The sequence below is a fragment of the Anarhichas minor genome, unplaced genomic scaffold, assembly GCF_050575085.1.
Source record: "Anarhichas minor isolate MPS153535 unplaced genomic scaffold, ASM5057508v1 ptg000040l, whole genome shotgun sequence".
NCBI classification, from domain to species: domain Eukaryota; kingdom Metazoa; phylum Chordata; class Actinopteri; order Perciformes; family Anarhichadidae; genus Anarhichas; species Anarhichas minor.
Genome location: NW_027466486.1, coordinates 8,696,074 through 8,709,552, shown reverse-complemented (window position 1 = coordinate 8,709,552; position 13,479 = coordinate 8,696,074). Strand labels below are relative to the sequence as shown.

At 41.4% G+C, this 13,479-nt stretch overlaps 1 protein-coding gene across 1 annotated transcript; it reads left to right on the top strand.

Annotated features, from left to right (window-relative positions):
• Window positions 1–95: 95 nt before the first annotated feature.
• lrrc9 (leucine rich repeat containing 9) lies at window positions 96–12,981 on the top strand. The gene is made up of 32 exons (XM_076108459.1): window positions 96–152; window positions 318–536; window positions 756–896; window positions 1,124–1,187; window positions 1,284–1,354; window positions 2,084–2,266; window positions 2,725–2,880; window positions 3,020–3,228; window positions 3,365–3,496; window positions 3,611–3,787; window positions 3,882–4,002; window positions 4,272–4,407; window positions 4,501–4,641; window positions 4,722–4,849; window positions 5,214–5,387; window positions 5,475–5,594; window positions 5,783–5,974; window positions 6,064–6,189; window positions 6,363–6,503; window positions 6,682–6,859; window positions 7,007–7,227; window positions 7,322–7,444; window positions 7,536–7,666; window positions 7,785–7,893; window positions 7,989–8,122; window positions 8,562–8,689; window positions 9,122–9,339; window positions 10,205–10,273; window positions 11,175–11,300; window positions 12,260–12,449; window positions 12,680–12,836; window positions 12,948–12,981. Exons 1-32 carry the CDS (start codon window positions 96–98, stop codon window positions 12,979–12,981), a joined length of 4,506 nt encoding a protein of 1,501 aa, XP_075964574.1.
• The last annotated feature ends 498 nt before the right edge of the window (window positions 12,982–13,479 follow it).

Here is a 13,479-nt window from a genome sequence, read left to right as displayed (position 1 = left end):
GAGTGAAATAAAGCAGGATAGATGCATTAGAAGGGCACATTTAATATTTCTCTAAGCGTTTTCCCAGCTATGGTACATTTCAAGGCAGAAAAGTGATGATGCAGAGTGAGAAACAGAAGCACCGCGGGGACGAGGAGGTGGTCAAGGAACTGGTGAGTAAATGGTATCAAGGTTTAGATCCAGTTTTAATATTTGTAAAGCTATAGAATGTTGCAATGCAATGGTTTATAGTTATGTATTTTTGCTTGTATTATTTTCACTGCTATATCATTTTCTTTTTCAAATTATGATTCTCGTAAATATGTTTTTATCAACAGTGCTTGGCCAATGGAGTGTCCTTTGAAAATATTGCACACATAGGAAGCAAAGTCAGCTCCCTGGAGATCTTCTTCTCTGGTTTCCCCCGCATGGTTGGGCTCTCCTTCTTCCCAAGGCTCTGCCAGTTTACCATTTTGGGCCAGGACATAAAACACATTGAAGGACTTGAGTGCTGCCCTCTGCTTCGGGAGCTCTGGGTAGTCCAGTGTCATCTTACAGTAAGTTTGTTATGCTGGTAAGGTAAAACAATAATGCAGTGTGTAATGCCTTGAATCAGTGATTCCAACTTATTGTTTTATTGCAGTTTTTTAACCCTTACACAATGTAATCACATGTCCCCCCCCCTTTGTGGCATTTAATGACAACAAATCTTGCATGCAGTGATCACAACCCACAGTTTACTAAACAATAATGTGTCCCATCTTCTTATTTTGCAGGGGTTATCTGGGCTACAGGATTGTCTACAACTAGAGAAACTTTACCTGTATGATAATCAGATCTGTGAAATAACGAATTTAGAATTGCAGATTAACCTCGAAGTCTTGTGGCTCAACAACAACTGCATAACTCAGATAAAGGTTTGAACTCTTGTCTTTCTGTCTGACTGTCTGTCTGTTTGCATGTTTATCATACAACATTCTACAATATGTGTTAACCTGTGATTTCTATTGATTTGGCTCATGAAAACGACATATTACACGATCTAGCACATCAGTAACTATGACAGCATGTTATTTAAAGATATCGTGCTTCTTTTTTTGATCAGTTATCTGCTATGCGTGTGTGTGTTTTTCTCCTTCTAAAGGGCTTGAACACGCTTCAAAACCTCAAAGAACTAAACCTTGCGGACAACAATATTGAAAAGATTGGTAGGTTTTACATTCCTCTGTATTTTTGTGTCATGTTTGATTGCGATTCAGTGAGCTGTTTGAAAAAAGAAAAAATACTTTTCAACTTATTTTCAGGGCATAGCCTTGATCCTAATGTCAGCCTTCAGAATCTTAATCTGTCCGGGAACAAGATCAGCTCATTTAAGGTGAGAACAGAAATATGCTATTGACATTTCTTCTGTAAAAAGTGTTCCTACGTATTTGTAACATCTTATTAAAATCCTTGGTCTGATAAGGGCGATTTAAAATTCTTGTGAGATTATTTCTACAATGCGCTGGCTGCACAAGACCTTCAATAAGGTATTGTGTAGCATCATTTCAATTTATATCATTCAGGATTCAATGATATACGTACATTCATGACTGCATCTATTTAAAAAAAAATGTAAACAACTACTAGATTTTTGTGATATGACATTTTTCGTGTTAGTCAGTAATACACTTCAGACATATACTGTAGCTGACGGACTCATTCAGAGCATTAGTACTTCGTCATTGTCTTGTTCGAGGTCATTTTGATGAGACGGTATTTCGGCTCCAGCTTTGATTTGAATGATTAGCATCATATTCCTGCAATCCACCTTTTGTCACAACCCAGCTTGGCTTTAAGGAATGTGATTATTGTCATTCACTGTACTAGGAGCCCAGTATATTGCAACCACTGCTGAATCACAGTAGTTGCTCCTTTGTCATTACAATGTGACATTTGTTTTAAGCTGATGTAAAGCAAGTACATGCAAATTAGATGCAAAATACATCTGGTTTGTATATATAGTGTCTTTTGTGTTTTTAGGGAACAACCTGAGCCTTAGAGTGAAGAAAAACCTGATTATTGAGCTAGCCTGTGTGTTCTGCTGTTGATATTGGTGTAACAGGAGCTGACCCTGCTTGCCCGCTTACCCCATCTGAGAGAACTAGCACTGAAGGACCCAACGTCAACCTCAAACCCAGTGTGTCTTTTGTGTAACTACGCCACACACGTTCTTTACCACATCCCAGGCCTCCAGCGACTTGACACCTACGATGTATTGGGCAAGCAAGTCAAGGAAGCAGCTGAGGTATTGAGAAGACCAGCAGGATTTCTGCGTTACACCAACTGAGCTCATCTGGGTCTCTGTTGTGCTTGTCAGAGGATACACATTCTCTTGATTTATGTTGATTGCTAATGATTTGCTTTAATAAGTTCTAATAACATTTCCCTTAAATGTTCCTGAGAGCTTCAGAGATATTAGAAAGAAATCACACACATTTGTTCTGTTTTTGGTTGTTACAACTCATATTTAAATTGGGTCAAATATTCGAATCCAAGACACATTTCTTCATTGAAAATTTCTCTCGGTGTTTTGCATTACATATACTTTTCCCTTTATTTAGTTTGACACATATAATACCTTTGGAAACCTTATTGAGGTACTGAGTAACATAAAATCTGGTTTAAACAATGGCTGTCTATATAAAACAGTATGTTATACTTGTTTGCATCTGTGCATTTTGTTTACCTTTTTTCCCCCTTTAGTCCACAGTAATGAAGAAAACAATGTACTACAACATGCGTGTACGTACTGCTCAGAGGAACCTGGCAGAGGTGCGGCTCAGTCTGATGGAGAGGAAGAAAACGATGTTACAGTTACCAGGAGAATGCATCAGGACACTCAATCACACCCTCAAGAGTGTACGTACAATCCTTGAAACATTTTTGAAATTATTTTAACAGCTCTAAAAAGAGAACAGTTATTTAGCTGTGATCTCCAGCCTCAGGTTTCTGTTGTACAAAGTTAAGAAAGCATGTTTTCATCTGGATGCATACCTAGCTTGAAGGTGAGCTCTCCAAGGTGCCAGCTAGTTGTAAGAAGCCTGCCTGCACGTTGGAGGACGGATCGACCCGCGCGGTTGAAGGTTCAATCGACAGAAGTGACCAAACCACTGACATCAGTCGCGATCCAGCCGTGGAGCACAAAATACTCAACAAGATTGACGCACTGAGGGAGAGACTGGTGCCATGGATGAGGAGGCTGAATGAGTCTGTATATTTGAATAAGATACAAAGAGAATTTTATTTTGCTATATAGAATTTAGCCTCATACTGTGCATGTTCCTGTTTGATTAAAGAAACTGTCCTAATGGGAAAAAAACAATGCTTCCCCTTCTGTATTCAGGATTGAAGCCTGGTATGAGCGCGGTTTGACACAAGCCACAAACATGATGGAACATACTGTCCAGTTTCTATTGATGGAGCTGGAAAGTGTTGGAAATATTCGTTTGGAAGAGGGCTGCTGCACAGACCTATGGTACGTACTTGGTACAATATTATTAAATACAATTACAAACATTTTCAGTTCACCAAGGACAAACCAAAAGCAGACCCCCCTTAACTCACATTTTTTATTTTATGTACTCAACAGGTTTACTTCCTGTTGCGACCTCCTGCATTCCCGCTTCTCTCATTCAGACTTTAAGGTTCACAACATTGCTGGCATTAAGATCAGTAGAGTTATCCGCATCCACAACAGTGCTTTAAGACTGCGCTTTGAGGACAAACTTCACACCCTTCTAGCAAGCGAAGAGTCTATTTCTTCACAGTAAGTTAATTTAAACTGTCGTGAAATGTGATGATAATTGCATTTTTTTCCCCCAATAATGAACAGAATTTGTATCTAATTTAAACATTTCAAGCAGGAACTACAGACGTCGGCTGGAGTACTTGTTCTACATAGCTGACCCTGAAAAAAATAGCGAGAGGGAAGAAATTCCGTGCATTCTAGAGGAAGGTTTCAAAACAACCGAACAAAATAAGGTGTGTTTACTTCTGTCCACCTTCCCACAACACTCCATCCCATCACCCAGCATTTATTCCTCTGAGCATTGAGAAAGTATTTCAAGCAAGAAAGTCATGGATTAGTAACTTCACTACGTATACAAAACAACATGAAGAGCAGTTGCAAAAACGAATTTCTACAGAAATAACTACACACGAGTGCCATGAAACAGAACAGGATCTATCATTTCTTGTTATCACATCAACTCCAAATCATGCTGACTTTTACCATGTTGACTTTGAACTAGGCATTGGAGAGAGAGGGTGCTATACCGTTATCCAACAGCCTGAGTGTGGCTGAACAGCCCAGAATTGAACACGCACTGCGCCAGGCCAGCCAAGACGAGTCCAAGCACAGCACGGACACAATCCACTTCAGGCACGGTGAGTTAGTTTTGCTCATAGTTTTATATTCCCCTCAGCTGTGGCTGTTGTATTTTTGTTTTTCTGAAATGCTACTGTTTTTTTTGCCTGTAGGTCAGATTATTGTTTCCAAAGTTTTTGTGGGCCACAGCGTGCCTATCCGAGAGGGAGACCCGCTGGACAGAAGCACATACCCCAAAGCATACTCAGTTTATCGCAATGTGGACACTAAGCACAGAACTGCACCAAGTGAAGGTATGCTGCATTACAAACAAAAACAAAACAATTTCAGTCAATATTTCTGAAATGTGTTTACATCTGTGTTTTTCATTCAGAGAGACCCGACTCCACCAACACACACACAGGTCCTGAGTGCAGTCCCAGACGAAGACAGTGGTTTGTGTTTGACCATGAGCTTGTCCTGCCTGAGTACATCATTTATTTTGAATACATCACCACCGAGGTAATTAATTCATTGGTTTTGTTATTGTTTGATATGACATGAGTCATTAATAATTCTTGGACCAGTTCTGTTCTGCATCTATATTTTCCTTTTGGTTACGTCCTGCTCAAAGGGAATACATATGACACATCTATGATATAAATATAGATAAATCATCTTTTCTGCATAACTCTTCAGTGCAGTCTCATGTGATCAAAATTCAGTTGCATGGCTTTAAACCAATACTCACAGATGATAACACATAATTCTCTTCCCTAGTTGCATAGTTGTTTTACACATTTTAATTATATTTTAGTACCCATTACAAGTCAATAATTGTGTACCTACCAGGCAGTTCATATGCCTTGTGATATGTTGTTACTAGGATCAAGAACAACCACACAGCAAAGGCATTGATGAGAGTCCGTCCAACGACATCATCCTAGACAGGGAAGTCCTCAACATGGAACCTGTGCTGAAACCGCAGCCCAGGTTGTTGAGCTTGGATGACAAAATTCTGCTTAATGTGGCCAGAGCCAATGTCCTCAGTCAAATCACTGTAAGTTTTCTGGCTTTTCAAATGACAACTTGAGTTTTGAAGCCATGTCTTGTACTCACGATAATCTTCAATGTATTGAACCTCCAGGTGCTAAACCTTCATGGCAACAGTCTTAGGAAACTAAAGGAGATTTCCCGCCTCACAGCTCTGCGGCATCTTACCATCAGCTTCAATGAGTTCACACACTTGGATGACATTTCTCACATGGTAGGGGGAGACAGGGGATGACAATAGGAAATGTTATTATTAAGGTGAAACGAATCATTGTCAAAAGTCATGAGAGTCATAAGAGAGCAGCATTTTCATAGTAACCTCTATACGGGGAGACTGTGTTTTGGAATATGGCATAAAGTGGAAACATTTAACATCTACTGTCTCTGTTACCGAAAACACAGCCCAACCTTAAGTTTTTGGACGCTAGCTACAATCGCCTAGTGACCCTAGAAGGGCTGAGGAGGTTGGGACAGCTCCAACAGCTCGACCTGCGCTGGAACAAGCTGACCAAGGCCAGAGAGGATACAGCTGTGCTGAGAAAACACACGCCTGCTCTGCTGAAGCTTGACACCCGATTTAACCCCTGGATCGGGGTGCGTGCTGTTATCAAATAAAATCTCAAAAATATATTGTACAAGGAACAATGAGGAGGTATACAGTGAAGCTGTTTTCCTTTTTTCAGTCCAAAACAGTCCGAATGATCACACTGGGCTGTCTAACAACCCTCACACACCTGGACGATATGATGGTAGCAGAGCAGGAGGCTGCTTATGCTGTTCTGATGGCGGCCGGATCCAAAATTAACCAGGTTAAGATCTTACAGATATCGCTGGTTGCTGTTTTTTTTGTAAATTTGAATATTGATTGTGTCAAAATAAGTATTAACATGCTCCAATGAAGAATGCATACAGTTTGTGAACATCTACCTGTATATTTCTTGATGCACTGTAATTCAATCAGACCTGTTGACATTCTGCACAGGCATCTCTTCTGGCTCACTCGAGTACCAACAGGGACCGCCCCCGCAGTCTCAGCCTGCTGTCAACAGCCCAGCTCTTATGTCCACTCAGTCCTGCACCCCGGGGCCTCACCCGAGAGCTGGAGCTTGACTGGACTGCAAAGGTGAGCTTCAGACTTTAGGGTTTCTCCCTAAAGGTGTGATTTTTAAAAGTGCAATTGTAAAGCTTTAGGAAAATTACCCCCTAGGAAGTTACCATGATTTAATTGTAATACACGTTTAACAAATGTAATGATTTATACATTTTTGTGTTTCGTGTTTGTGGCCCCAAATATTGGCCAGATCACTGTCCTAAACCTTGACAGCCAGAATATTTCCAAACTGATCAATCTGAATAAACTGGTCAACCTTCGCTGGGCTTCCTTCAATGATAACGACATTTCTAAAGTGGAGGGTCTTGACGGCTGCTTGAAGCTGGAGGAGCTTTCCCTCAACAACAACAACATAAGCACACTCAATGGTTAGTCACACGATCAACTTGACAATGAAGTTGGGATTACAGAGTTCAGATGTACCTAAAAACGAAGTTGCTTCTCATTTAAGTCTTATACTCTTAGCACAGCAGCCATCTTTATCTCTGTCTGTCTTTGCCCTCTGTTGTTTTCAGGACTATCAAAGCTGCAGCTCCTAAATAAACTGAGTCTGGATGGGAATCAGCTGTCTAGTCTGGATCCCTCAGCCTTAGATCGGCTGCCTAACCTCTCCTTTATGTCTGTGGAGAACAACTGTATCAGTTCTGTGCATGGCATCCAGAGAGTTCGCTCCCTTCTTGAGCTCTACATCGGCAACAACCAAATCTCTACGTCCCGTGACATCTACTATCTGAAGGCAAGTGGGAGAGAAAGAAGGACAGTCGGTTTCAGATTGTCCCTTTGTTTTCCATGCATGCTGTCTGAGCTCATATGCTGCTCTTTCTTTTTAGGGATTGACAAACCTCATCATTCTGGATCTTTATGGGAATCCTTTCGTGGAGAAACTGGAAAACTATCGGATTTATGTTGTTTTCCATCTACCCTCCCTAAAAGCTCTGGATGGCATTGCAGTGGTATATACTGGCATTGCAGTGGTATTTACCCACAACGGCAACCAGTCAAACCTTTTAGATATTGTCTCGTATTTGCTGTTGTTTTCTCTAGGCGGTGACTGAGTGTGAAAGTGCAAAGGATATGTTTGGAGGAAGACTAACCCCTGACATGGTAGCAGAGAAGCTGGGCCACTCAAACTACACAGACATCGCCTACCTTACCCTGCAGTCCTGCTCCATTAGGTAACAGCCCGGCTAAACAGACATATAAACACAAAACACATGCATAAATGAACAGGATTATAGTGATTTACATAGTTTGAAAGACGAGGCTAAATAAATGGGTTTGTTTCCTCCACAGGATGGTTGATCTGTCTCCAGCAGACATGTTCTGTAGGCTGTGCAGCGTCAACTTAGACCACAACAACCTCACCTCTTTTTCTGGCCTCATTTACCTGCCCAACATCAAAGTACAAATTACACTGAATGTCAAAAAAACAACAGGCTGGCTTGAAATGCACCTGAGCCATGAACAAATACATTATTTCCAGTGTCTTCTTTATAGGCTCTGTGTCTGAACTACAACCACATTGAGTCCATCCTGCCCAGACGGAAGGCTCCTCTCACAAACAGGCAGATTTTGTTCAGCAAAGTTCACTCCAGTGGTTACGGCCAACAGAGCCCATCTAAAGGCAAAGGGTAACACCGTTCTTACTTCACAAGTTCATGTATTTTTACATTTTACAATGTTGCCAAGTGTGAAGAATGTGTAAACTGTAACCATTAGGGGGCAGCACTGACCACCCAGTGGATGAACTGTCTCAGTTGTTGCCTATAAACCATCCTAAAAATCTAGTTTCAAGATGTTTTGATTTGATTCCAAATATTAATGTAAAAAATATATTAAGTATCAGTATCCCGTGGGATTAATTATATGCTCATCCAACCACATCCTTTTATAGAAACCAGTACATAAGCAGTGCTGTGACTGGACATGGTTTTGTTTGCCCTGGCTGTGATTGCCTTTAGGTGGTCTGCGTGTGTGAGGTCTGACCAGTTAAATTAGGCAGCAGAAGGAGAAAGAGATGTTCATTTAACCACAGAGGTTTCAAGCTGTCATTCTGTGACTTTGTTTAAGGGAAACTGGGCCCCTGGAGCCACTGATGGGCAGCCTGGAGGTGCTGCATTTGAGTCACAATGGCATCTCCAATATGGCCAATCTGCAGCTCAGCAGGCTCACCAATCTGAAAGCACTCTTCCTTCAAGGTATGTATGGTTGGCGAACCACCCCTCCCTCACACAGCCTGTTAAAAGTGCAGTGCATAAAGCCTGTGAAAAGGCAAACACTGAGAGCAAAGTCTCCCATAGACTGTAGGCCAGGTGGGAGATGAGACCTGAAGAAAAGAATGACTGACTTTCTTTCAGATGTTTTTGATGGCTTTTGATTGAGCTTATCTTTGTCAGAGGGATTTATCCCACAAAGCCAACCTTATACTTGTCCATTCTTCATTTTTTGCTTTCAAAGCCGTCTCTGTAAATTTCAGTGCTTTTAACACCTAACAAATGTTCATTTTGCTTTTGAACGCTGCATTTGATATTGTTTAGGGTGTTTAATTCACTCTTTTTTTGTACATAGAAATATCAGACTATTGTTTGAAATATCTTTTTATTGTTTTGATGAGGTTTCTCTTGCGATAGGTAATGAGATCAGCCAGGTGGAAGGATTGGAGGGGCTTCACCAGCTCAGAGAGCTTGTGTTAGACAGGAATCGGATCAAAGCTCTGGCTGATAACTCTTTCATAGCCCAGAACGTCCTGCTAGAACTGCACCTAGCAGAGAACCGGATCTGGGAGCTCAACCATCTCGATCCTTTGATTGAGCTCCGCAAGCTCTTCCTTGGCATGAACAAGCTGCAGGTATTCTCCTTCAGCAGCCGTGGTCTCCTCAAATGCTGGATTTTCTTCATGTTTATATTCTAATTTTTAATAAAACTGCATATTCAGATTTCCTTTAAAACTGCCATAATGACTCACACCACAGTGATTTCCTGAGGTGACCACCAAGGTCACGGTAAGCTTTTGTGCAGTTTTTGATTTACCACCAGATTTGACTGATTGGTTCATATGAAAATGTGTCAGATGTTTTAGAATGTATTTTATGCAGTGTGCAACAGTATTACTTTTCCCTGCATTTGTAAGGACATGAAGTATAGTAATCATGAGTCATTACCACCACACTGTGGCATGCGAGGGGTAGCATTAAGGAGAATCAAGTTTGATTGAAGGTCAGGTCCGTGTGTATGAAGAAAGAGGGGAACAATCAGGACAACGTGTAATCAGCTTCTCAGTCTGCATCTGCTTCTCACCCGGGGCGAGTGATTTGCACTTTTGTTGGTAGTTCCTTCTTCCCTTCTCATCCTTAATGTTTCCATGCATTCAATTACTAAGATATAAAATACAGCAATCATCCCAGCCCTACAGTTCTCACAGTCTTTGAATTACAGCCAAATGCAACCATAAACCTGGGAATGAGAAAAAACACCCCCATGCCCTGTTGCGTGCCCAAACTCTCTCATGAGATTAATGAGAGCTCACACGTGTAATCTCTCCCATCAGCTGCTTCCATCCTCCCTAACCCAAAATTATGAAAGGTCCAGCTCTGATACAAATCTCTCCATTTTCAACACACAGGAGGCTACAACCAGTGGGAAAGAAGAGCAAAATGAGTGGGTAGGAAGTGGAATATTCTTAAATCAAATCTTTGTTTCTTTACTTTTTGTAGGACATCACAGAGCTTGACAAACTAGAAGTTCTTCCTTCGCTGACTGAGCTCTCTGTTATTGGCAACCCTGTAAGTGTTACAAGTGCATTAAACATATTGAGGTAATGTGAAAAAGTATTTTCCAAGTTTGTTTTCCTATAATGAGTTTTGCCTAGTTATGTGAATCTACTAGCTTTCAGTCACAGGGTTAGCGAATTCTTCCACTCGCTAACAAATGTTCAAAAGCACGCTCACAGGCTCAATTTCTCACTTGCACAATCCAAACCACTATCCCAGTGTAACTCTCTGATAACAAATTAAGCGATTACATGATGGGCCATCTGCTGTGCCTCAAACTGGCTGGCATCAGAGACAAATCCCTTGACCAAATGGCAGGGCACTATTGGCCCGGTTACATCACCCATCTGGAGCTCATGGATCAGGCCTGAACAGAGCCTGCAACCCAGGGCCTCCCTATAGTCCATTGGGCAATGCTCAGCTGTGGGCGCCTCTTTTCTGCTGGACCCCATCCCCCTTCTCTTCCCATAGGGGGGGTTAATCCTGCCAGGGGGTAGAGGCCAACAGCCACCCTGGAGACTATACCTCCTGCTGTTGACAGCATGAGATTGCTACCTCACCCATGTTCCCTAGCCAAAGTCTGTCTTCTCCTCTCCGCTGGACATCCATTGGCACGCACTCACAACTTCATCACAGCAGCAGTGTCCTATAGGAACATGAAGTTCTGTGACTGGACAGGCTGAATTTGTACCCAGGCCAGAGGGTGCCCTCACCTGGGAACTATCTGCTGCTGTCAGCTGGGTCACTGGAACAGCTGTTGGGAACATGATAACTACATCGGGACCCACATAGCATCATATTTATCCCAGATGTCTCAGGACAAGCGTCATTAATGCTCCACAATAATATTGATGAACTCTATCATTTTTCACCAGGTTGTTTCATCAAACAGGTGCTTTTTTTCTTCTTCCAGGTGGCCAGAAATTCTCTCCACAGACCAGCAATCGTACTCCGTCTGTCCCAGTTGCAGGTCCTGGACGAAGTGATGATCACCCTGGAGGAGAGGACCAGGGCTGAACTCTTCAGTGCTGATCCATCAGTGAGAACTGCACACTCAGAAACAATTGCACACAGAATGTACAGTATATACATAAATGTGCAGGGTCGTAGCTACCATTGAGGACACAAAGGTATTCGTAGTATTGCAATATACAGTATTTTTTTTAATTTTTGTTTGAATTTGGAACTGGACAAAAAATTAAATAAAAGGCTTTAGTATTTTCTTACCTATATGAACAAATAACGTGTCTGTGTTAAAAGCTCATAATGGTTCTTATTAGGTAAGATGCAGTCCAACTGAAAGAATCAAAATGTCAACAACCAAACCACAGCCGCTAAAAAAGGGGAAAAGCTTGGATCAAACTCTTTCAGTCTGACTGATTTGATGTTCATGTAATGAGAGACCAAGGCAGTAATTCTCCTGCAGCTCTGAATTAAAAGCAGCCTAAGCCTGCTGGCATCATCCTGCTGATTAGATGAAATGTGCCCGGCCGATAATGCACCAGTGGATTTACCCCCTATTAGCCAGGTCAACACGACCCCCTCTGCTTGTTAGCATCATAGATGTGGAAATGACAGAGCAGAAGTCCTGGGTTTTCTCATTAAAAACACAATCACAAACCTCCCCTATTGACTCTCATAACTGTCATCTCAGTTGACCGTCAATATATGTTGTGCCTCTGCTTTTGTTTGAATTTGAACATTGTTATTGATGAGTAGTATTTACTATTCCCCTATAAGATGCTTATATATGTGGAACAATAAGCAATCTTCTCCAAGTGTGCAGGAGGAGTGGCCACACTGAAGTGACCGTAGTGGCCACAGGAAGGAAGAGAAAAGAGAAACTGTTTGAGTTAGGATGCAAATGTCAGTCGGTCAAAGACATTGAGTTGGAGTCTCACATTATCTGAATATCTGCTTATGTTTTAAATATATAATCCTGTTCTGGAATATTACGTCTATCTTCCTCATGGTCCTTATTTAATATTTCTCTTAAAGACATGCTGCCAATGCCCTGGAGCTTCTCTTCCTACCACTGTCACAAACCTACCTGGACTGCTATCCCTCATGCCTCAAAACATCCCTCTGAGAGGAACGACTATAAGTGGAGGACTACAGAACTTTATGCATGGGCAAGATAACCTGCCAAGTAATGTGGACGAGGCCCAACCTCATTCCACAAGCAAGTGTGAGTGTGATATTTCTCCTCTTGAAGACAATTTGTTTCTTGATGAATATGATTGTGTGTAACAACAAGCTTTAGATCGACACAAACTGTTAACTCTTTAAGTTATAATACAGTTAAAATGATTCACTTTCTAGTATATATACTGTATATACCAGAAAACTACTGTGTATTGTATTAACCACTGGTTTGACACCCCTTATTCCACACCCTTGTATTAATTCCCAATTCAGACAAGAAGCACAGGCTCGGTAATGCTGTTCGTAGCGGCCAAGCTGACAATACATTTAGACACGTTCAAATAACACGAAGCAACCTGCCGACCACAGGTCTCCTTCATGATGGGAACAGAGTCATCATAACCTATCCCAGCCAGGAGCAAGACAGCAGGTTGGTAAATCCAAAATTCAAGAGACATGATTATGCTTCTTTAAAATGTGAGGGATCTGTTTTAAAGACAATAGAATACACTTTGACTTTTTCCTACTTGTTATTCTGCAGATTTCCAAATGGTGGAAAACCTCCCCCCATGTAGCAGCTACAAGAGGTGGACACATGCAACAGCCATGTGGTACGATCATATGCCGTCGTATTTTAGGGCATCATATCTTGAGCGTGGTGTTATTGTAAGTGTGCCTTAATGTATATGAGCTTCTGCATACACTTATGTATGATAGTTTTTTGACCTGACAATAAATAACTTTCTGTAACCTTTTTTTTAATGTTTTTGCTGTTTACATATCAATAAATCACCTTTGGCACTCTTACGTTTAAGCTAAAGCATGTTTGGTGTTAAAGAAAATTAGGTTACTTGAAGGTTACATGTAGTGCATCCCTTTCAAATGCATTTATAATGACTGTGACCTTATTTTTTATCCACATATGTGGATCACTAACCATGGTAATCTGAGGATGAGAGGTTTTGGTTTCATTTCTGCTGCTATCCCATCCTTGGCCCCAAACAAGTGAAAAAACACCCACAGATGTAAGGGCGTGTGAGGCTGGCATGCTGCTTCCATGGGGTCAAAAGGAT

Coding starts and splice junctions, on each gene's coding strand:
- lrrc9 (XM_076108459.1), top strand. CDS start 96: ATGATGCAGAGTGAGAAACAGAAGCACCGCGGGGACGAGGAGGTGGTC. Junction 5,388..5,474: donor ATGTCCTCAGTCAAATCACT/GTAAGTTTTCTG, acceptor TTGAACCTCCAG/GTGCTAAACCTTCATGGCAA. Junction 6,860..7,006: donor CAACATAAGCACACTCAATG/GTTAGTCACACG, acceptor TGTTGTTTTCAG/GACTATCAAAGCTGCAGCTC.